This window comes from Ovis aries, chromosome 11, assembly GCF_016772045.2.
Source record: "Ovis aries strain OAR_USU_Benz2616 breed Rambouillet chromosome 11, ARS-UI_Ramb_v3.0, whole genome shotgun sequence".
In the NCBI taxonomy this organism is placed as follows: domain Eukaryota; kingdom Metazoa; phylum Chordata; class Mammalia; order Artiodactyla; family Bovidae; genus Ovis; species Ovis aries.
In genome coordinates, this window is record NC_056064.1 from 37,595,105 (window position 1) to 37,618,397 (window position 23,293).

Genomic DNA, 23,293 nt, shown 5'->3' on the forward strand with positions numbered 1-23,293 from the left:
CCCTCATTCTTTCCAACAGTGGGGCTGGACTCTGCTCCTGGGTCAGAGAAATAAACTCCAGGTGCCATGGGGACTTTCCTAATTTCATTGTACACAGCAGTGCTTTTGTGTGACCTCTACAGTTACCTGAGAGCTTTCACATTCAACTCATCTCTGACCACTGGTCAGAGACACACTTGTGCACAAGGAACTGTGCCTTCATCCCCGTGTCCATCACTACCATGAAATAAGTGTCACAGGATGTACACTCTCCCTGTGGTTTTTGGCTAAGAGACGCAGTAAAGGATTTCATGGTCAGACAGAAAAGTCACAAAATTTCACAATCTGCCCTGGGCTAATTTGAGGCATTTCCTTCACCTCTCAGAGAAATAGTTTTGAATGGAGTTGTAAAAGAATCCAGACTTAGGTCACACGTGTTTGTGGATATTTTGCTTGAATATAGTGAAGCTTCTGAATCAGCTAATGTTTTATAAGCCACAGTTCGAGTACACAAATACTCAAGCTTTTGCCCTGTCTATAAGTGTTTGATGGTTATACAAATGTACACACAAGCTTTGGGGTTATAGATCTTTTTATGTGAGCAGAATTGCAAACCCGTATCATACGCACATCTACATATGCACCATTAGATCTTATATACAAATGCCCAAGCACATATAGTATTAGTGTTGGGCAGATTTATTTATTGTATATTCTGTACACAGCATAGAGCACAGCACATTTGCACGCTAGTTTCCCCATATGGAAATATTGATGTGAAATATAGGTACAGGAAACACATCTATTCAAATACGCATGCATAGATTTCAGCTTAGCTTATTGATTAAAAAACTTTCCCCCTTTTCCACTTACTGTTTTTCTTTTTTGTTTTTCTCCTTGCTTTTATTTCCTTCCCTCTGTCTAGATTTTCTCTTTACCTCAGAGTGAAGGGCCCCTCTAAAACAGCCCTTAAACCACAGGCACTCACCGGCTGGTCCTGGCCAGGGTTGGCCTCTCATCTTCTCACCTCGGCCTCCTTCTTGGTTCTTGGCTGCTCTGGGCCCCACTGTGAGCAGAAGCTGCAGCTCTTCCCTGCCTGCCCTTCCCAGAACTATCAGCTACTGGCCTCAGCTGTGTTCAGGCATAGCTCTGGTGCAGGGAATGGCAAGAGGCTTCGAGAGGGTTTTCCTTCTTTCTGTTTAGGGTTGGGGGGAGGTGGGGAGCAGTTTGGTCTCTCAGGGCAGAGTGATCCCCACTCAAGCAACCCTCTATTAAGCAGCACTAGAAGCTGGGCTCCAGGGGCCACAATCCTATTTGCTTCTCTCCTTCATGGTGGGTATCATTGTCTGGGAGAGAGAACGAGGTTTTGGGGGGCGGTTCACAGGCCCTCAGAGCACCCAGACAAGGACTGAGAGGAAGCCTGAGCTGAAATTGAGTTCCAATTTGGAGCAGCAGTGCTTTCTAGAAAGCCTAGCTGAGTGGGACTTACTGCTTGGTGTATCTGGATCCCCTCTTGGAGGAGACGAGCTGGGGTGCAGACTCCAGGGCTTGAGTGCTGGTTCATTCTCTTCCCTCCAGAGTCACCTCTCCTGAGAAGATGACAAGACTTCCCAAACCTGTCACTTTGGAATTATTCCCACCCTCCAGCTTGTTTGTGAGCAAAAGCTAAGTTTTGGTCTCTGAAGAGAGGTCTGAGTCGCCTCCTCACCCAGCACCCCGGAGCCCCCAGGGGTTAGGGACAACTCACAAGGCAGACAGCAGTCCACAGACCTGTCTGCTGGGACACCCCACCCTTGTAGGGCACAGGTCACGAGCCTAAATGTTCTTCTTCCTCAGACTTCTTCCCTAAACTAAGTGACTCTCTCAACTTCTCTCTTGTCACAAAGAGAGGCAACCGCAAAGCTAGAGACAGAATGGCAACCAGAAGGGCAGGAGCCCAGCGTCTGCACAGCCTGGGTCTTAAGAAAAGCCCAGTGCGCTGTAGCTTTGCCATAAATAAAAAAGTCCCTGGCCACAGCCCTCATGTCCTTTGGGCCCCTAATTTATATATTACGGAAAGTCATAGACTCAGCCCGCCATGCTTCATAACACCATTATTTATAGTAGGAGAGGAGTTTTTTCTTTTTTTTTTTTCCTGAAGAATATCTATATTACAGGTAAAGCCAACAGCAGACGGCATAGGCGTAGGTCTGGCAAATGGAGAACAGGTGCTTTTCCATAACTGTGATTCATTCGCCCGGTGCCCAGCTTTTTCGCTAGCGAGTCTGGGGAGCTCCCTCGACTTTCCCAAGCGTCCAAACGCTACTTAGAAGAATTTGCGTTGAGTTTCTGTTTTCCCACTTGGGTCCCATGGAAAAAGCAGATCTTCATTCTGTTTGGTTCCTGATCTGCTGGGTTGTCGCCCTCAGAGAGCTGGGATGGAAAAGGAGGGGGCCGACTGGGCGCCGGCATTGATCTTTAAAAAATCATTTTGAAATCGCCATAATGTGAAGAAATATGGCGCTTTGCCCTCGTATTTCACACATAATGACACGAGATGGCTTCATTTGGAAAGAAAAGCGGGCGGGAGTGTGTCTGTGCGTGTGTGGAGGTGATCCGCAGCCTTCTGCATGGCACAAGGGTGCATGGCCAAAAAGATAAAACCGCAAATTAGAATGGTCCCGCTTTTGTTAAAACGACAGGACTGGGACAGCCTGTCTTACAAGGGCCCAGGGTCGGAGAATGCTAAGAAAATCGGCGCCAGCCTGCCTGAAACCTGACCGAAGAGAAGCGGGTCTGTCCAGGGGCCGCCCCTCCCTGAGCGCCCACACCACCAGAAGCAACAGCAGCGAGGGCAGAAGCCGCAGGAGCGAGGGCTGGAGATGGGCCAGGAAGCCAGCCGGTGGCCCCGGGGGAGTCCCGGCGCAGGGCCGCTGAGTAGATACCAATCAAGTGGGCTGTTTGGTAGCTCCTTGCAAGAGTCTGCAGGAGGAAAAGCGGCGGGAGAGCGGGAGACTGACCCCGCAGGTTCCGAGTCTATGCTTGTGCCCAGTACAGCGTGTTTGGAAATCCTTCGGAGCGGGCAATGACGGAGAAGAGCGGTCAGGAGAGGGGGAAACTCCCGGACTCACCTCCTTCCCCACTGGGTGGAAGGAGAGAGAACTCTGGACCCCTTCTCACAGCTCTGCCCTGCTGACGCCTTAGGGAACTTCCCTTAACCCTTTCTCCCGTTCGGCTCCCCCATGGGCAATGTTAAGGGTCTGTTGTTCAGTGGAGGAAAGGAGAGATGGCTGTGCACCTCCCTTTCCTCTGACCAAGGCCAGAGAGGCCCAAGAAATTTAAAGGAGCTTTGACTAGTTGTACTAGACTCTTTCAGAGGCTCAACTTTCCAGGGCCTGCCTGATGAATCCCTTTATCCTCATATGGGCTCTAATTTCAAGACAGCTAGATTTTAGGGCAGGATCTTTGGACACTCAGGCACTTTCATTCCCTTCTCTCCTCCCTCAGCTACTGAGGGGTCAGGAGAAAGTCCCAGGCCTACAAACCTCCCAAACTAGTTACAGAGTCCCCTCCTATAAAACCCCAACTCTCCCCCATCCCCTTTCCTTCATCTCCAGTGGCTTGCTGCCGCGCTATTGTTTAATAAACATATTGCGTCAAGGGACTGAGAAGAGGAAACTAGGGCCGGCGGGGTGGAGTGGAGGTGTGTTAGTGAAGGGGCCGGGACCACCTCCTCTTTCTTTAATTATGCCCCGGGCCTCTCGGGTCGCTCCCCTGGCTGCAGCTCGCTCCCTCCCTGTGTCCTGCGCTCCCTCTCGGACCCGCCTAGGGAGAGGGCTCCACAGCCAGCGTCCCTCCCGAGGCAGCCCGCTGCTTTCCCTCCGCCTCTCCTCCGCCCCCGCCGCCCCACGTCGAGAACTGCCCCCCTTCCTGCAAAAGCGGGAGGGGGCTGGGGGGCGGGCGGCCGGCAGCTTGGGCTGAGGTTACGTGGCCGCCGGAGCCCTGACGTGATAGCACATTGCATCAGCATAAAACAATCCATCCTCGATATGGAATGCGGTGCGGACGTATGACAGCGAGAGCGCAGCCCCCTCGCCCGATTGATTTATGTCGGAGCTGACGCTTTATCAGGCAGTCGGAAAAACTTTGACCAATCATTTTGCAAGGAGCGCTGAGCCGGGCTGCTCCACTGTACTTTGTTGGCTGAGAAGTTGAGCAGGGGGTGGGGGTGGGAGGGTGGGGGGCTGGGGGGGTCGCGTCCGAAAGCCCTCACACCGGTCCGGGTGCCACCTCTCCCTGCTTGAGCGCCGCGCGCGAGCGTTTCCCTTCCCCCTGCGAGCGCCCGGATAATGTCTGAGAATGTCCATTTCTGGGACGCTTAGCAGCTATTATGTCGACTCGATCATAAGTCACGAGAGTGAGGACGCGCCTCCAGCCAAGTTTCCTTCCGGCCAGTACGCGAGCCCCCGGCAGCCGGGCCACGCGGAGCACCTGGAGTTCCCCTCGTGCAGCTTCCAGCCCAAAGCGCCGGTGTTCGGCGCATCGTGGGCGCCGCTGAGCCCGCACACGTCCGGAAGCCTGCCGTCCGTCTACCACCCCTACATCCAGCCCCAGGGCGTCCCGCCGGCCGAGAGCAGGTACCTCCGCACCTGGCTGGAGCCGGCGCCGCGCGGCGAAGCTGCTCCGGGGCAGGGCCAGGCGGCTGTGAAGGCGGAGCCGCTGCTGGGCGCGCCTGGGGAGCTGCTCAAGCAGGGCACGCCCGAGTACAGTTTGGAAACTTCGGCGGGCAGGGAGGCTGTCCTGTCTAATCAAAGACCCGGCTACGGGGACAATAAAATTTGCGAAGGAAGCGAGGACAAAGAGAGGCCGGATCAAAGTAAGTTATAAAAAGTGAGGAAATACCCAGGCCGAAGGCCAGGCGAGGGGGAGGGGAGGGGAGAGGCAATAAACTGCGGACAATGTGAAGGGAAACCGCGGCGGTGGCCAGAGAGCAGGCGAGGGCGGAGGGAAGACGGAGGAAGGAAGGGAGGCAGCTGGGTGCCCCAGAAAGGGAGACTGAGGCCGCCGGAGGCGCGCCGCCCCACTCCGTCAAGTCCAGCGGGAACCCGGGGCTCAGGGACCAGCTCGCGGCTCTCTCGGTCTCCCTTCCCCCACGCCCCCGGAGGCCCGGGCCGAAAGCCCGGGAAGAGGCCGACAGCCGCCGGCTGGGAGAGAAGCTGGCGGGGCCGGGGAGGCAGCCGGCGAGGCCGAGAGCCCGCGCGGGCCAGGGCGGGAGCGCGCCGGGAAGCCGGGCCCTGCACGGCTGGCAGGGCTCCCCGCGCCACGCGCACACCGTAAAAGCCGGCCAAGGGGAAGTGGGAGGGGGCTCATTAGGATTTTATTTGCGATGCAACAGCTTGGCGGAGGATTGTTCCTAGCAGATCTCGCTCAGTAGCCGCTCAGGGTCCGCAGCCGGAGGCGGGAGGGGCGGGGGAAGCCCAGGACCCGGAGACTGAGCCCCCTCCCGGGATGCGCCGGCCCCTCCCCAGGAGCCTTCCCTCCGGTCGCCCCCTCCCCTCCTTTGGCATCCTCGCCCGGGTCGCCGCTTCCTTTCCTGCGGTTCCCGCTGTTCTCCGCAGGGCTCCCTAGCCCCAGCCGGAGCTGTCCGCCTCGCGGGGAGTCGAGGAATCGCTTCCGAACTTCAGGGCCGACCCGCGGCGTGGAGAAAGATCCCGAAAGGACCCTGGGGAGAGGAAGGGTGGGGGCAAGAGAGGCTTGCGGAGAGGCGGAGAACTTTATCCTCGGAAGGTAGTTTCTCACCGTCTCCCACCCCTCCAAATGCACCCCCTCCAGGAACCCCAGTCGGACTAATTTCCAGGAGATGCTGCTCCTTAAGGAGATCAGAAAGTGTCTCGGATTTTTCGTTTTTTAAGGCTAAGAAGGGCAAGTTGGTCGGAGCTCTTAGGCCCCAAACAATAACCTGCAGGCTGGTGGGGACAAGTCCTCACCCCTTACTCTTTTTCAAAAGAATGAGGGTCAGATTTTTAAAGTCTCTGCTTGCCCTACCGGATTTCCCACCAACAGAGTGGCCCAAGGGTCCTTTGGGGGTTTATTGCCTGCTGGAGAGAAGAGAGCTGCCCTACTCCCTCAGGTCACCCCTTCCAACCTGCCAGGTGGGATCACAAGAGCTGACATTTGGGTAACACGGCTCTTCCCAAAGCCTCCCTACTCACACCCAAGCAGACCCCCCACCCCAGGCCCCCAAACTCTGCCTGGAAAGTCCATTATTGCAAGGCAGCAGTTTGGCTAGGATCAATTATTAACAGTTTTTTTTTTCCTCTTTCATATTTAATGTGACTTCGGGTCACATCCCAGGCAATCACATTAAGGAAATAGCACTGCAAATTGGTAAGACAGGGTACTTAGTGTAGGATGAACCAGATTATTATTACTTAAAAAAAATTCAGTGCTTTTCATTTGAGATGAAGGAATCTAGCAGAGGGTGGCTGCTATTTTTAATGAACTCTGCTTTATTTAGCAACTTTTCTGAGTTCAGGGGTAAGGAGAAGAGAAGCCTGTATATATTTTGTTTCCTGTTTATCCCCCACTTCCCCTCAATCTCCCCTTTCTCTGTTCCCTCTCACCGGGTGAAGCCAGTTGGATTTAGGTGTGCTGTGATGGACCTCTGTTACCCCCACATGATCCATGGCTCCCCACCTTGGGACTGGAGCAATCTTGCGTCCCAATTTCCCTGAACTTGCTTTAACCAAACTGCGAGATGAGCAGGAGCGGAAACGGAGACTATTGCAACCATAAGTTATCTGTGAGCCCTCAGCGCTCTCTTGTCCACAGGCTGGAGGTGATAAATGGTTGTAATTGGGTTGCATGTGAATTGGAGTGTGCTGAATGTTTGCGTCTCTAAATGCAAACCATATTTGTGGTGTGTGGTGTTGGGGGGGGTGGCGAGCTATCACATAGATACATATGCCTGCTGCCATGTGGCCAAGAGACCCAAGCTTGTGGTTAAGACAGGAGGGTGCACTGGACTGGAGGCCCAGGAGGTCCCTCAGTTTGGCTGGGCAGAAGCCACTCTCCTCTCCCCTAGCTCAGTCCTTCTCTTACCTCTCAGACTTAGAGCCAGTACTCCTCAGTCAGCCAGCCACCTCTAGTCTTGTAGAGCTGGTGGGGGAGGGGGCTTCAGCCAGGCTGGGCTCTGACCCAAATCCTAACCAGTTCTGACCCAAGCCGAGAAAGAGACTGAGAGAGCGCCTGGGACAGGCAAAGCTTTGGAAGTTGTGGGATGCCTGGCACAGGTTTGGCTCTATCCTGTCCCCAGATCTCTCACCTGGAGGTATCTATAGCAACTCCTGGCCCATCTCTGAGACCCTTTCTGGGAGCTGAAGGCCCAGGTGGCCCTTTCTCTAATGCAAAATGGGGAGTAGAGACCAAAGGGGCACCCTCTTGGAAGATGAACACAGGGGCTTTCACCCCCTTTCCTTTCTTTGATTCTATCGCTGCTTCTCTTTCAGCCAACCCCTCCGCCAACTGGCTGCACGCTCGCTCTTCCCGGAAAAAGCGCTGTCCCTACACCAAATACCAGACGCTGGAGCTAGAGAAGGAGTTTCTGTTCAATATGTACCTCACCAGGGACCGTAGGCACGAAGTGGCCAGACTCCTCAATCTGAGTGAGAGACAAGTCAAAATCTGGTTTCAGAACCGGCGGATGAAAATGAAGAAAATGAATAAGGAACAGGGCAAAGAGTAAAGATTCCCCTAGCCCACCCCACCCCTTCTCCATCTCACACTTATTTATAAGTGATGGCTGCAGAGCCAAGTGCTGTCTGGGATGTATTCAAGTGAATGGGGAAGGGATCTTTCTCTTCAAAGTCCTCTTCTGTATCTAGAGGCTCTCTCCTTTCCTTTGCCCTCACCTGTCCTCTTCTCCCTGGGTCTCAGGAGGAGTTTTTATTGATTTAGAAGGTAGATGTAGTTGATTCCTAAGGTGATGGGCCACAAGGAAAGACAACCCCTAGTAGAGTCCCTAGTAACCCTCCTAATTTTTCTGGGCAACCCCAGTTCCTCACTTCCAACCTGCCTGTTCCTTCCCACGCACCTATCCCTAAGTCACCCGGGGACACTCCAGCTTCACACAGCCCAACAGACGCCCGCCTGCATAAAGCCTGGAGCCCACAGTAACAATGGGAAAAGCCCACAGTCAACACTCAAAGTGACACCCCAAGTGCCATCACACCCCACATCTGGCAGAATAGCCCCTAGACCATCAGAAAAGTCCAGGGTCTACCCCTAATGCAATACACACCAAGAAGATGTCTCGAGACACATTCCTGAATGAGGCGCTGCAGTTCAAGGGGCCCAGCGTCACAGCATCACCCCCATGGACTCCTTAACTGTCCCCAGGCATGGACTCAAGGCCAAATGGGATAAACTCAGTTCCCCAGCTGGTGGGCTAGAAAGGGCAAGGAAAGGCAGTGGTGGTCTTATGAGAGTCTCTTAGGTTTTATGAAAGTAGTCCACATACACACGTTTTGCTGCAGGAAATGTTTAATTCTGCATGTTGTTTTCCTATCCTTCCAACAAAAGGAGGTCAGATCGTGGGTCATAAGCCTTGACAATGTCATCCTCCTGTTCATCTGTGCCCTGCTTGACAGAGACTGTGGCCTCTCTTGCTTGACACCGGCCCTGCTGCATTCTTCTGCATCCTCCCCAGCTCTGAAATCAACTCTGTTCGGCCAGGCCAGTCCACCTTGCACCAGCGAGTCAAGTCGCCCCTGTAGAACCACCGCCCCCCCCCCCCCCATCCTCTGCTAGCTGTACTCCTCCTTAGGCGGGAAAGCAGGTCAGGAGAACCCGATGGAGAATTTATTGTGCATCGATTCCTGGGCTCCTCTCCAGAGCAAGTCGTGGAGGACAGGGAGGAGCAAAAACTCTGGGCTTGCGGAGCTTGACTTATTCCTCCAGTCCTGCCCAGTCCGACCCCTGCGGAGGAGCCTCGGGCTTGGCAGCTGCTGCTTCAGCGCACAAGCGCTGAGACCCGCCTGGATGGCGACCTGCGCGCGCACGCTGCTGGGTAGCAGTCCCGCTTGCTAAGGAAAGAGGCCGAAATCGCACCTAAGCATTAGACTAGGGTTTACTCTCTGCTTCCTTTCCTCCCCCTGCGTCCCCACCTTTACAACCCCCCCTCAATTCATAGACTCTGGCTCCTGCTTCTCCCGGCCCTGCAAGGGGACATTCCAGTAGAACTTTTTTTGCTTCGTCGGTGGCAGTCGTGAAATTGTGCTGTGTTTTGTGATTTCTTTGGGGGTGATTGTCTCGCCTGTTTTCAGTTGTCGCTTACAAGGGAGGGTTGTGGGTGGGAGTGGGGAGGGTGAAGGGCTTAGAGCTCTGATTGTTTTGGAAGAAAAAGAAACAAGAAAAAGAACAAAAAATATATATCACTCTAGACAACAAGCCTCTCGTGTGTCATTCTGTGTTGGCTCTCCTCACCTGACCAGAAGTAGAGGTGCTAGTGCCAAGAGGGTGGCTTGGAAAAAAGAGAAAGTGCTGCGCCCAAGAGATTTCTCCTTAGACTTTGTAGGGTGGGTTTCCTGCAGGAGCTGCGAGCTGGTCTGGACCCAGGACCTCTGCTTAAACTGAGAAGAACCTTCCAACAGGAGGGCTGGGAGACTGGAGGGGAAGAAAAGGAAAGAAGGATTAGAGATGGGATCTGGGTCTGCAGGGAGCAATGAGACCTTCCTCTTAAGTTATGCTGGAGACGTCCTCACCACCTCCAGAGCCAGAGGAAAGGCAAGGTTGCCCTGCTGTGCCTGGAAGCAGGTCCTCAGCTGGCTGAGAAAGGCACCTTGGTTTGGCCACTTTAAAATGTCACGCAAGTGAAGAGAGCAGTAACTTCTTTCTGCTATTCCCTGCTGCAGACGGACAGGATGCAAATAGAGGCCTCCACAAGGCCAGGCTCTCCTTTCTTCCACCCCTCAAAAAGAGTGAACCCCAGGTTTCCAACCCCCACCTGGAGTCTGAGGCTCCAACCTGAGCCTCGGGGTAGCAGCCTTGGTGTGATGCGGGTGGAGTTTGTTGGGAGTGGGGCCTGGGGAGGCAGCTCCTGCAGGCTGGGAGAGACGGTTGTGTGTCGAACAGAAATGGTTGAGGCGAGGCGGGGCGGGCCGGGGCGGGGGATGGGGGGGAATCCCTTCCCCAATCGGACCCCAAAACTAAATTCGGTTTCAAAAGGCACCTTCCTGTCCCTCTCAGACTGCGGCGTCCACCACCAAAGCCTCAGATGAGGAGCGCTGTTGTCAGCCGCCAGGCGGTTCTCATCCAGGCGCTGGGATTCCGCTTCTGCCGGGCTGGCTCTTGGGCGCCGGACTCCTGCCGGAGCCTCCCACCGGGCCCACCCAACGGCGCTGCAGTCCGCGGAGACCCTGAGGTTGGGATAGAGGTGGGGACAAAGCCTGGCCCTTGTGAAACCGGCCTGGAAGCGAAAAGGTCAGGCCTACCCCTCTCCAGCGAACGCAAGATCGGAGACAGCCGGATGCAGGAGAACGCGAAGCTCCCGGTTCGCTGGGGCCCCAACCCGCCTCCTCCTCCGAGGGTTCCAGTCGGTATATCAAGTGAATCTGCCTTTAGAGCTTGCGTAGACTAGGCTCCCTCCTCATCCTGGGCTCCCAGGAGCCAGCCTGAGCTGAGACGGAGCTGAGAAGGCCAGATTCCGCCAAAAGGAAACGCAAAAAGTGAGGCAGGAACTGAACGGAGTGCTGCCGGGTAGGGGGGCGAGGGCGCCCCGGGAAGCCTCCGGCGGCGGCGTCTGGGTCCCCAGCCCCGGGTGGCTTCTTTAAAGACAAACAAAGGCGAGGATGCAGAGGCTCGGAAGCCGGAGATGGGGAAATCTGCTGTAATAAAAGAGAGGGATTCAGAGAGGGGGACCGGGAGAGTGCGAGCCAGAGAGAAGCCGGGAGAGGAATTCAATGCCGTGTGCGCAGCAATAAAAGAATATGACCGCTATAAAAGTTTATAGCGTATAAATTTCTGAAGGTTAAGAAACTAAACAGCAGCAAAGCAAACAGTGAGGGGAAACTTTCCGGAGCCGAGAGAGCCACAGCTGGGCCTGGGCTCCGGGCCTGGCGGGCGAATGGGTGGGCCTGGCTCGGCCGCCCCCACCCGCACCCGCCCGGAGCGCGGGGCGCGAGGTTTCGGGGGGCCCCAAGGGGCAAAGAGGGGCGAGGAGGGAGGGGCGAGGGAAGAACACTTTGTTGTCACAAACGCTTCACAGAACGCAATTGAGACTCTAGTCTTTGTTCTTCGTAAGCGCCCCCCCCCCAATCGGGCGTCATAAAGAGAAGCCCCCTGCACACGCGCGCGGGCACACACACACACACACACACACACACACACACACACGCAGGTCCGGCGGGGCCAGACGTCTGGGCGCGAGCAGCCTCTTGATCCTTTTCCTACCCTCTCGGGCCTCCTCTCCCCCCACAGAAAGCCCAATTGTTTTCCCTCAGAATTTGAAACAATCGTGTTGGGTTTGAAAAGTGTTCGGCTCCCCCTTTTAGGGGCCATACAAGGCGCACTGCTCGGCCGTCTCCGCGCGAAATTAAGGGCTTGAGGTGGGGGGTGAGAGAGAGAAAAGCTGACTTATTTTTCCCTTCCCACCCTCTCTCTCTTTTTGTTCCTCTCTTTTTTAAATCTCTAACTTAACTGCACAATTTCATGAACCATTTCCTGATTTCCGACGCCTTCCCCTTCGCACGCTCTCATTTTCCTCCCCTTTTAGGCTAATATTGAAAGTTTCTCGGGGTTGTTGGCGCAGTGGCTGGCTCTCGGAGAGGCAGGAGGGAGCGGTGGCGGCGGCGCCTTTCCTCAAAACGGCCGCTAGATGGCATCCTTGCTCCACGTGAAAAATCCCCGGTGCGGCGGCTTCGGGCGCCCGTGGCTGCACCTCGCACCTCGATCGGCCCTGAAATCTATGAATTGAGCGCTACCAAAAGTCATGAATTATTTGCCCAGAATAAAAATAGGGTTCATTATGGCCGTTTCCCCCATTTTATAGATTTCAGATACAGTGATGTTGATTGACCTCCTCTCCTCAAATGATCTTTTTTTTTTAAATTTCCCCCATAAGGAGGGCTCAGGGCTTCTCACCCAGTTTCTATGTTCCGTGGGACAACAAATGCATGAAAATGGGGAATAATAGTAATTATAGAACCAGTGAATCCAAATAAAAGAGGACTGGTTCAGAAAAATGAGATTTTCCGGGATGGGGACGAGACGAATCCCTGCGGATGCGGGTGAGCAGGTCAGGTGAGAGGGCGAGCGGGCAGAAGCGGGTCGGATGGAGAAGCCGCCGCCCTAGGCTGCTGCAAGATCGGCAGGAGAGGGAACCGGGTGAGCCAGGCCGGGTTGGGGGTAGGGACACTCTAGGGGGAACGGATCCGTGGCTTTGGCGGGGATTCGGAGGTGCCCAGAGCCGGCGGTGCGGCTCGGCAAGGACCGAGGCTCTAGAGCCTTTGTATGTGGCCGGGGCTGGGCGGGGCGGCGCCGGGCGATACAGGCTGGGGCAGGGGCTCCCCAGGACAGCGAGGTGCAAAAGGCTCGGGTATTTCCTGAGTAGTTCTGGGCCAAGTTGGGCCGCCAGAAAAGAGTGCGTTTTCTGCATGGCTGTGGGGATAGGCACAGTGCAGGAAGCAGGGGCTCGGTTCTCCCCGGGTCGGGTGGTTTCCAGGTGAGAGCTCCGGCTTCGTGTGCCCTGGCCCCGGCCCCAGGCAGACCTGGAGAGCACCGGTCCCATCTCAAGTTAGCAGCTGGAGGCCTGCACTCCAGGCGTTTTTCGTTCGGTGACCCGCGCGCTGTCAGCCCCTGCCCATAGCCCCTTAGATTCCAAATCTCCCGTTTCCTCCCCACACGGCCCGGCCCGATCCTTGCTCCCCATTTCGGACAAACCTGCGCGAGAAATAGATGCCCCCCTTCTCCTTAAAATTAGCCACTCTGCAGCCTCACCTCTCCTCCCCCTGGACCGGGTGCGAAGCGGAAAGCGGAGTTTCTCAACTTGAGTTTCTCTAATAAATCTGCGCTCCGCTGGGTGTTTATAAATTATCTCCTCGCTCTTTCTTGTTTTTTCTTATAATAGAAACATTTTCCTTCCATCAGGAATTTCTGGCACGGTGTAGGGATGATTTAGAACAAGCCATTGAATTTCTATCTCACCGGTGAGTCCTCAAATCATGACCATAAAATCCCCTGCACTTGATAAAAATGTTCGCTTCGGCAACAACTTAACTCTGCCTCCCGCTGCCTCACCACCCCATCAGCCTGGCGCTAAACATTCAAGACCCTGGTTTGCTCCTCTCCTTTTCTCCTTTCTCCCTTTCCCTATCAGCCCCTCTCCAGTCTTCAGATTCGATTTTGAAGGATCAAGTGGCCCCATTGGTACCTTCCCCTTAGAAGAGGTAATGGGTTTCATTTTTACAAAGGGGAGGATGAGTGGAACCCCCCAAAACACCCCTCCAAAAGCAAGCCACTCTCTCATGAATAAACAATAGACAATGTATTTGTAAAGCCTCCACCTTTGTTGCTAGAAAATGTCTTTCTCTCTGTCTCCCTTCCTTCCTTCTTTCCTTTCCTTGGACAAGGAGCCTCTTCAGGAAGCCATTGGTTCGGATCCTCAGTTTGGGGCCTTCTAAAGCTTGGCCACCACTGTCACTAGGCCCAGTAGGCCAGCAAAGGCAACTGGCAAGACAGGGTGGCATCCAGTCAGCTGGGTTCTGCACTCTGTGTCTCAGGCCCTAGGTCCTTAGGTCTCGAAGGAGAGCCAGCTTTAACTAGAGGCGCCCAAGGGGAAAGGAGAGAACATGGGGGACTCTGGCCTTGCTGTATCCAAATCCCTCCACCCCAAGGTCAGGTGAGGCAGTGACAGTGGCTGAAAGGACAGTGAAGGCTAAAAGGTGCCCCTCCCCACACACCCTCTGCAGTCACTGCTCAGGGCAGAGGAAGGAAGGCACAGGACTTCGGGCACCAAGGCCAGACTCCAGGGCGGCAGCCTCAGTTGCTCTCCCCTCCCTCTGATGTGCTGATGGGCCTGGTGGTGCCCTCTCACCTAGTGGTGATGTGGAAGGCATAGTGAACTGGCCTGACTGAAGGTTGGGAGCCAGTTGGGCTTGGTTACTGGGTCCCAAGGCCTGGGGCAGGACTAGGGCAACCCAGCTGGTACTATCCTGCGGGTGGCATCAGGCCCCTCTCCCATCACACAGAGTTGGTCTCCTAAAGGCTTGCTTACTGGGCCCCAGTGCCTTCTAGAGACCCTCTCCTCATTCTAGCACCCTCTTCCCAGGCCAACCAAGGCTGTGTTCAACTGCAGAATGAGTTGCAGGGTGAGCTTTGTTCAGGATTTCTCCACTGCCCATTAACACCAGAAAGTTTCAGCTCTTCCTCCGGATGCCTCCTCAGGACCTCCTGGATCCCTTCTCCAAAGAAAAACCTTGTTTGTTTAATGAAGGAAAGTTGGTGAGTGGCCTGGGTGGGGCTACTTTGGGGGCTCCAGAGAGGGAATGGGGCCACGTGCTCCCACAGCTGAAGGAGGCGGAAAATCTCAGAAAAGTCACCGTTTGCCCCGAAAAAAAAAAAAAAAAACCCTCATAATCATTCTCATTTCGGCTTTGTCACCCCCACCGTGCTGCAGTCGGGCGGCGGGGGCGATCGAAGCTGCAGTTTTATAGCTGTAGAGGAAAGAACTCGTAAAATGCTAACAGCTTTTATGCGCTGCGGCATAAACAACAACAGACTCGGCTTTATTGCGTTTTATAGTTTGTTAAAGAGTTTACAGCCGTTTTTTGGGGGCCGGTTACCCAGCCAATTCCCTCCACACGATAGTTAAACCTTTATCAATAATAAGGAAATTGATCATTAAAGCTTTAAATATGACTACCTCGTTTGTTTGAAAATATGTTTAGGAGAGGAAGCTGTATGATTTGATAACTTGTATTAAAATACCAATTACATTTATAGGACCTTTTAAAACTCGGCGCAATTAAACCGTGTTCTTTTACATTTTTCCGAAGCGACCCTGACATTTAAAAAGACTCCAACTGCCTCGTTAAAATCGCGAAATTAACAGCGTGCCTACGCCTGGCGCGCTGTGTATGTGTGTGCGTGTTTTTTTCCGTGACTCCCCCACATCAGTCTTTGGGGGTGGTCTGCGAAGGTATTTGATTTGTTGTGAGGCAAGAGATATCTCATTAATGTAGGTAGTTAAACAGATTTAATCCGTATTCATTCTCTCTCCCCCCCTCTCCTTCCCCCCTCTCTCCCCCTCTCCCCCTCTCTCTCCCTGGGTGTTTTTTTTTTTTCTTCCCCTCCTTTTTTTTTTTTTTTTCCGCTCTCTCCTCACTCCCTGGCGCTCTCTGCTCTCGCTCTCTCTCTCGCTCGCTCTCTCTCGCTCTCACCCTCGCTCTGCGTTCTGTCCGGGAGGAGTACGGAGAAGCCAATAGGATGCGGGGTCTCTAATGGATGCAAATGATCATGAAAAGACAGTGCAAAATATGAAACAACTCATTTGCAGGGAAGTAAATCACCGAAAACTGTTTATGAACTGGCATCCCTTCTTCGAAATGTAAAGCGAGGACCTCTTTAAGTGGCGGTATATTTTTGTGTGGGGGGTGGGGGGTGGGGGGAGGGCGAGCGAGCCGCGGCTGCCATGCAAGCCTAGACTTTTGGAGGCTTCGCTGTCCTTTTCTATTCCTGGAAATCACAAAAAGTGTGGTGGCTTCGAGATCTTCTTCGCCTTTTCTTTCTTTTCTTTCCCCCACCTCCTCCCTTCCCGTCTCCTTTCCTGGCGAGGGTGACTAGGAGCCGGCGAATCCGCGTTTTTTTCTCTCTCTCTCCCTCCCTTTCCCCCCCCCCCCCCCCTCCCCAACAGCCCCCAACTACAGCCGCCGCCGCCGCCGCCGCCTCAAAATTCAATAAAATGAGCTCTTATTTCGTCAACTCACTGTTCTCCAAATACAAAACCGGGGAGTCCCTGCGCCCCAATTATTATGACTGCGGCTTCGCCCAGGACCTGGGCGGCCGACCCACCGTGGTGTACGGTCCCAGCAGCGGCGGTAGCTTCCAGCACCCGTCGCAAATCCAGGAGTTCTACCACGGGCCGTCTTCGCTGTCCACGGCTCCCTACCAGCAGAACCCGTGCGCTGTGGCGTGCCACGGGGACCCGGGCAACTTCTACGGCTACGACCCGCTGCAGCGGCAGAGCCTGTTCGGTGCGCAGGATCCAGACCTGGTGCAGTACGCCGACTGCAAGCTCGCCGCCGCCAGCGGCCTGGGAGAGGAGGCCGAGGGGTCCGAGCAGAGCCCGTCGCCCACACAGCTCTTCCCCTGGATGCGCCCGCAAGGTGAGCTCGCGTCGGGGGCCGGCGAGGGGCGGGGGAGGAAGGGAGACCCGGGGCCCAGGACGGGCAGGGGGCCGGGCAGGCCGGGCAGCGGTGTCCCCAGCTCCTGGAAGACGTGCTCGCTCCGTTTCAGATAGCCTCCCCCTTCTTTCCTTCCTTCCTCCCTTTTCTTCCTTTTCTTCTTTTTGTTTCCCTTGAAGGAGGTCGCTAAGCGACATTTCCTGAATCCATAAACCCCTCACCCTGCCTGACTTTTCTTCTTCCCCTCCTTTTTTCCCCTTTTACTGTTTTATGGGGGGTAGTGGAGAAAGGGTGGCGGGAGTGGGGGCGCTCAACTTTTGCACTTCTCAATTGCTTTATAGTTTAATTACCCTGAAGAAACTTTTCTTCTGGGGCAGAGGCTCTGGGGGCTTTTCAAGGTGGGTCCATTCGTCCCCATCCCGGCTTTTTTTATTCTTATTTTTCCCCCTCCTTCACATCCTTCCTTCTAAAGTTTATGGCACTTTTAATAGATTCAACCACCCCCGCCCAACTCTCTGGAGCTGCTTACCAGGGGAGGGGGGACCCCTTTCTGGCTCCCTTAGATTCAGTGGTGTCTGATCCCCCTCACCCCCCCTCCACTGACCGCGGCCTCCCAGCGCCCCCGCCCCTGCGCGGGGTAGAAGGTCCCCTGCCCTTATTATACTGGTCTCCTAGGCTGGTTCACGAATCTTCCAACCTTCTCCGTCTCTGCCCCCTCCCCCACCCTCCCCTCCCCTCTGTCTCGCCCTTTCCCCTATTCCCAGCAGCCGCCGGACGCAGGCGAGGCCGACAGACCTACAGCCGCTACCAGACCCTGGAACTGGAGAAGGAGTTCCTATTTAATCCCTATCTGACTCGCAAGCGGCGGATCGAGGTATCTCATGCACTGGGACTGACAGAGAGACAGGTCAAAATTTGGTTCCAGAACCGGAGGATGAAGTGGAAAAAAGAGAACAACAAAGACAAGTTCCCCAGCAGCAAATGCGAGCAGGAGGAGCTGGAGAAACAGAAGCTGGAGCGGGCCCCGGAGGCGGCGGACGAGGGCGACGCGCAGAAGGGCGACAAGAAGTAGGCTCCAGCTGGGACTGCCAGGGCCGCGGCCGCCCTGCGGCCGCCGGTCCCCCGACCGCGCCACCGTCGCCCGCCCCCGCCCGAGAGAGCTCTGGCCCCGCGAGCGGGGCCCGGAGCCTGGCCTCCCACCGCAGCGTCCCCGCCGCGCCAGTCCCCGCTAGTGGTAGTATCTCGTAATAGCTTCTGTGTGTGAGCTACCGTGGATCTCCTTCCCTTCTCTTGGGGGCCAGGGGGAAAGAAAAGGATTTTAAGCATGGACTCCCTCGCCCTGCGAGGGTAAGCGGCTGCGGCCTGGCTGAGCACCCCCCCATGCCCCCGCCCCGTGTAAAAAGCCTCCTTGTGCAATGGTCTTTTTTTCCTTTGAACGTGCTTCTTTGTAATGACCGAGGTACCGATTTCTGCTAAGTTCTCCCAACAACATGAAACTGCCTATTCACGCCGTAATTCTTTCTGTCTCCCTCCCTCTCTTTTCTCTCTTTCTCTCTCTCTCTCGCCTCGTCCTCATTTCCCCTCCCACCCCCCCTCCCCGCTGTCCTTCTAGCTCGCTGGCTTTCTCTCTGGCTTCTCTCTTTTCCTCCAACCCCCCCACCCCCCCGCGCCCGCCGCTTTGGTTTGACAATTTCGTCTTAAGTGTTTCTCAAAAGAGGTTACTTTAGTTAGCATGCGCGCTGTGGGCAATTGTTAAAAGTGTTCTTAGGTTTACTGTGAAGAGAATGTATCCTGTATCCGTGAATTGCTTTATTGGGGGGAGGGAGGGCTAATTATATATTTTGTTGTTCCTCTATACTTTGTTCTGTTGTCTGCGCCTGAAAAGGGCGGAAGAGTTACAATAAAGTTTACAAGCGAGAACCCGAGACTGGCCCGACCCGCGCTCCTCATTTGCTCCCAGCGCCTTGCAGATTTGCGGGGGGAGCTGGTCTACCGGCTCTAGCGCCCGCCAGGCCCGGCCGCGCAGAGGAGGGGGCGGAGGCTGGAGGCAGGTGGTGCAGTCCCTTGGCCCAGGGGCGCAGGGGGTGAGGGAGGCGGCTGCGCGCGATTGGAGGAAAGAGAAACGAGGGAGGGGAGCCGAGAGAAACCCCCTCCCTTCGCGTTCCGAGGCTGAGGGCCCGGGAGACCCTCGAGCCCAGGCCACGCTGGAGAGATGCGCCTGGGCTGTTGACTTTGTCCCACCCCCCCTCGCACCTCCCCCTTTGTTTTTGCGTGTTCTTTCTTGTGTGTGAGCGTGCGTGTGTGTGTGTGTGTGTGTGCGCGTGCAGGGGTAGAGGTTCAGTACCGAGCTGCTAAACTGGCTTATATTTTGATTTTTCTCGTACTCTGGTCGGGGGAGAAGGAGAAGGGAGATGCTCTTCCCTGCCGCTCCCTTTCTGGGACTTGGCTACCTTCGCCCAGCGCCGAGTGGTGACTCGCCGCCTTCCTTTTCTCGCTCTGCTTCTCCAGCAGCCACGCTCGACTGAGGCATCCGCCTCCCATAACCAGAGCAGCATACCGGGCCACCCTCCTCCCTTCCTTTCTCTTCCCACCCACCCCACCTTCTTCCTTTTTTTATTTTCAAACCGTTTTTTTTTTTTTTTTTAAGCCATCAGAAACTGCAGCATCCAACGCCCCTGGGGCTGGATCCCGCACCGCTGGGAGCACCCACGAAACCTCGCTGCATCTCTGCCCGTTCTGTCTGGGCCGCACACAGAGAAAGCGTGAGGCCAGGCTCACCTCGCGCCTCACCTCAGGAGAAACGGACCAAGTCCGGACCAAGTTTCCCCAAAGGGCCAGCCATGCTGAATCGCTCCAGATTAATAAAGACCTGGCCTGCCCGCCCCCACCCACCGGTTGTGTGCAATCCCTGCGTTTGTTTCTGGCTGGGTAACGGGCTGGGGAGGATGGGGCGGGGGTGGGTGACAACTCGGATCCCTCTCAGGTTATTTGTTTTCCCTTCCACTCAATCCCTTCCTCCCCCAAATCTCGCCTGCAAGCTGCCTCCAGCCCACGGGGGTCGACAGCGGCCCTGGAGCCCCCCAGCCCCAATCCATAGGGCCTGGCTTTCCCATTCATTATTGATCATATTTTATAAATCCAACGCCACACAATTTTTTCCACATTACCGGGAGCCGTGGGGAGGCTGATCGGCCATTGGCTGAGGGGACGTCACGTGGGTGGGGTCACGTGGTCCAGAGAGGAAAAAGGGGGTCCTTTTTGGTGTAAATCTGGACTCTAATTCTGTAATATATCAAGGAATCTCGTAAAACCGACACTAAAACGTCCCTGCCTACAAATCATCCGGCCAAATTATGAGTTCATTGTATTATGCGAATGCTTTATTTTCTAAATATCCTGCCGCAAGTTCGGTTTTCGCTACCGGAGCCTTCCCCGAACAAACTTCTTGTGCGTTTGCTTCCAACCCCCAGCGCCCGGGCTATGGAGCCGGTTCGGGCGCTTCCTTCGCCGCCTCGATGCAGGGCTTGTACCCCGGCGGGGGGGGCATGGCAGGCCAGAGCGCAGCCGGCGTCTACGCGGCCGGCTACGGGCTCGAGCCGAGTTCCTTCAACATGCACTGCGCGCCCTTTGAGCAGAACCTCTCCGGGGTGTGTCCCGGCGACTCTGCCAAGGCGGCGGGCGCCAAGGAGCAGAGGGACTCGGACTTGGCGGCCGAGAGTAACTTCCGGATCTACCCCTGGATGCGAAGCTCAGGTAACGCCGCGCACCGAGCTGTCCCGAGCCGCAGTGGCCCGGGCACATATCCCGGAAGGTGCCCCCTTCCCGGCCAACCGCCCTTCTACGCGTCCAGAGTGCTCCTGGTAGGAGATCGGCCCTGGGGACGCGGCCCCCCCTGAGCCGCGACACGGCGCGCCGCCCCCCTCCCATTTTTGCTTGGTGCTCTCAGACTCGCTCTGCATCCCTGGCGGATCCCTCTTCGCCGACGCCGCGGCGCTCTGAGCCCCCAGCCCACCCCCCACCCTTCCTCCCGGCCTTTTAGCTTTAAATATTTATCAGCCGCGCCGGCACGGGCTGGAGACGAGGCCGTTTGTCTTGCGGAGGAAGGCTGGGGTTTGCAGAGAATAGCCATTAGGGTCTCCCCCCCTCCCTTCTCCTTTCCCCCGCCGGGGATCTCATCTCTGGGTGTGTCCCCTCAGCCCCAGCTTGGATGAGGTCTGGGGGAGGGGGCTGTAGCTCTGAGCAGTTCTCCCCTCCCCCTTTCCTCCCAGCCAACCCGCTCCCCCATTATTCCCTTCTGGACAATTAGAGGTGGGCTCTAGAGGCCTGGCAGGAGGAGGGGGTGTGAGAGGAGATGAGGATTCAGTCAGGGACACAGGCAGGTGGAGAGAGGGAGGCTGAAACCAAAAGAGAGAGGCTTCTGACTCCCCAGTGAACTTGGGAAGGGGGAGGCAGGAGAACTAGAGAATGGAGCAGAGGCCTCATGGGGAGGCCAGCTGACTTCCTCAGGTGCCCTTCCTAGCACCCCTGGAGAACTGGCCAACAAGTTTTCAAGTGTCCTTCCAGAAGGATGGATGTCCTCTTGGGAGAGAAACAAGGACTCCAAGAAGTCAAATCAAGAGTTAGAGAGTACAGGCCACTGAGGCAGCTACTGCAGAAACCCCAAGAGACCAGAGGCTCTGTGGGGGTCTCCTGACAAGCCTGTCCCAGACAGCTTTCTTTGTGTTGCCCTGGACTCCGAGGCGTCTCTCAAGATCCAGGAGACCCAAGATATGTGGTCAGAGGCTCCCAGTCCAGCCAGGGTGAGGGCCAAGAGAAGCCCAGCTCTTATTCCATCAGTATTAGTGGTCACAGTTCCCATTACCTGCTCCATAATTCAACTGCCTTTCCAGCTGATTTATTAAAGCCCAAATTTTTCTGCTCATAAACATTTCAGCTTGGCTTTTATCTAACTTGAAATTAGGCCCCCAACCCCTCCTCCCACTGTCTCCTTCCTAGGAGGGCTGGCACCAGCACCTCCCCCAGCACAACCTCCCTCCAGCCTCCTCAAGGTTTGGGCCTAACCTGGGAAGCTCTCCCCTGCCCGTCTGCCCCCACCAGCCAGGTACTGAGTGTTCCACCCCAAACCAGGCTGCTGTCTCTTCTCTCCTCCTGTGCCTTCCCAGAGGCCCAAAGATTGCTTTGGAGGGCTGAGTTGTCTGGGCAGGTGGGCAGGCAGGACAGCCTGATTCTCAGCCACTCACTGGAAAATAGCAGAGGGCAACAGCTCTCAGACCAACTCCACTGCGCCAAGGAAATCTGCAAATTCTCACCTCCTCCTCATTCCATAACGGGATGGGGGAGGGGTAGACGACCTGTAAGGCGGTTTGTCTCCTTTTCTTTTTGCGAAAAGCCCTCCGGCCACGCCTAGAGTCGCACTCCAGGGTCACTTGCATGGTTTTCCTTGCCATGGCCTATTCTGCACGCACTGACTTTTCTCCCGTAAATACTCTGCGCAGGGACCGACCGCAAGCGAGGACGCCAGACCTACACCCGCTATCAGACCCTGGAGCTGGAGAAGGAGTTTCACTACAATCGCTACCTGACGAGGCGGCGGCGCATCGAGATCGCGCACGCGCTCTGCCTCACAGAAAGACAGATCAAGATCTGGTTCCAGAACCGCCGCATGAAGTGGAAAAAAGAGAACAAGACCTCGGGCCCTGGGGCCGCCAGCCAGGACAAGGCCGAGGTGGAGGAGGATGAGGAAGAGTGAGGGACAGAGAAAGGGCAGAGGAAGAGAGAAGAGAAAGGGAGAGAGAGAGAGAAGCTCAGCTCTGGGAACTGAACCAGGAAACTCAAGTCAAATAGGAAAAAAAGCAAAAAACAAAACTATTTAAATGGAAAGCAGTTAAAATTTTTTTAAGGAGAGAAGGTGAAATTTTGGTTTCTTAACACTGAAAAAAATACTACCTATAGGAAAGTCCATCAGGTTTGTTTTGTACTGTATGGAAAGGACATCATCTACCTGTTCTGTAGCTTTCTGGAATTTGCCTCCCCCTTTTTTATGTCGCTAATTGTAAGGTCTTTGGTAAAATCTTGCTGTTTTGTAAGGTCCCTCTTTGATGCTGTCTTTGTGGTCTGTGGGTCTGGACTGTGTGTGGTTCCCTGCCTTCCTGAGCCCCCTGCCTTCCCAGTAGTGGCACTGAAGGGGCCTTAGGGAGCCCCAAGGACCCACCAACTAGCTCAAGTGTCCCCTCTGTGCACCTGGTCTGCCCGCTGCTCCTTGCTCCTGCCAGCCCTGTGATCCTCTTTCCAGTCTATGTATATCTGAAAGATGGAGAAATAAAAGAAATTAAAAATAAACATATGTCCTATTTTCTGTGTCTCTAAGGTTGGGAGTGGGTGAGAGATACTCATGCACACCGGTGCCCAGCTTCTGCTGCGGTTCATTTCTTAATGTGCTGGTATCTGCTCTTTTTTTCCTTGTGTTCCTTGCTCTAGCCAGATACCACACATATGTAGTTCCCCCCCACCCCGCCTTTTTTTTTTACACACATTGACACACACACACAATCACACTTAGTTACAGGCTGACATTGCACATAAATATATACCTTGTCATACAGTCACAAACACCCATATTCATTATGTTCACAAATAAATATACAAGCATTCACACATCCCAAACCCTTTCCAGAACACATGTATTCACATTCACTCACACAAGTAAACCTACATTCACACTCACTCACAGACACATTTATATATACGAGGGTAACACTCACACATTGGCTTATAAACACACAGACTCATATTTGCCCCCTAGTAAACACGACCTTGAGTCCACATGCTCAGTCACACACATTCACAAAACCAAGCCAAGCCAAACCCCAGAGTTCCACAGACCCTTCCTCATCCAAGCCTTCACACGAGGCTGTGGCTCGGTACCGCCACGGGGCACA

At 55.0% G+C, this 23,293-nt stretch overlaps 4 protein-coding genes and 1 long non-coding RNA gene across 13 annotated transcripts in view; 4 read left to right on the top strand and 1 right to left on the bottom strand.

Moving 5' to 3' along the window:
• LOC121820604 (uncharacterized) overlaps nucleotides 1-3,622 on the top strand; it is a 20,181-nt gene extending 16,559 nt beyond the window's left edge. The window contains exon 5 of the mRNA XM_042255869.1: nucleotides 1,558-3,622. Coding sequence (XP_042111803.1) covers nucleotides 1,558-1,648 — 91 coding nt within the window. The 3' untranslated portion in view covers nucleotides 1,649-3,622. The remainder of the gene's footprint in view (nucleotides 1-1,557) is intronic.
• HOXB9 (homeobox B9) lies at nucleotides 632-9,405 on the top strand. The gene is made up of 2 exons (XM_004012803.6): nucleotides 632-4,834; nucleotides 7,467-9,405. The coding sequence occupies exons 1-2, from the start codon at nucleotides 4,318-4,320 to the stop codon at nucleotides 7,700-7,702; spliced, it is 753 nt and encodes a 250-aa protein (XP_004012852.1). The 5' UTR covers nucleotides 632-4,317; the 3' UTR covers nucleotides 7,703-9,405.
• On the top strand, nucleotides 4,724-18,280 carry HOXB8 (homeobox B8). Of its 9 annotated transcripts, none has more exons than XM_042255866.1 (5): nucleotides 4,724-4,834; nucleotides 13,102-13,160; nucleotides 14,282-14,454; nucleotides 15,866-16,337; nucleotides 17,120-18,280. In XM_042255866.1, exons 3-5 carry the CDS (start codon nucleotides 14,386-14,388, stop codon nucleotides 17,425-17,427), a joined length of 849 nt encoding a protein of 282 aa, XP_042111800.1. In that variant the 5' UTR covers nucleotides 4,724-4,834; nucleotides 13,102-13,160; nucleotides 14,282-14,385; the 3' UTR covers nucleotides 17,428-18,280. The 9 variants fall into 9 exon arrangements, with proteins under 9 accessions (XP_042111800.1, XP_042111799.1, XP_027830466.1 ...); XM_042255864.2 differs by lacking the exon at nucleotides 4,724-4,834 and adding an exon at nucleotides 11,423-12,339; XM_042255865.1 differs by having other exon boundaries at nucleotides 10,204-14,454.
• HOXB7 (homeobox B7) lies at nucleotides 4,724-22,694 on the top strand. Its single transcript, XM_004012804.5, has 3 exons — nucleotides 4,724-4,834; nucleotides 19,003-20,108; nucleotides 21,851-22,694. Exons 2-3 carry the CDS (start codon nucleotides 19,709-19,711, stop codon nucleotides 22,102-22,104), a joined length of 654 nt encoding a protein of 217 aa, XP_004012853.1. The 5' UTR covers nucleotides 4,724-4,834; nucleotides 19,003-19,708; the 3' UTR covers nucleotides 22,105-22,694.
• LOC121820605 (uncharacterized) lies at nucleotides 8,482-11,814 on the bottom strand. Its single transcript, XR_006061196.1, has 2 exons — nucleotides 10,187-11,814; nucleotides 8,482-9,621 (listed from the first exon to the last, which is right to left on the bottom strand). It is a non-coding gene; the product is annotated as an uncharacterized LOC121820605 (long non-coding RNA).
• Nucleotides 22,695-23,293: the final 599 nt, after the last annotated feature.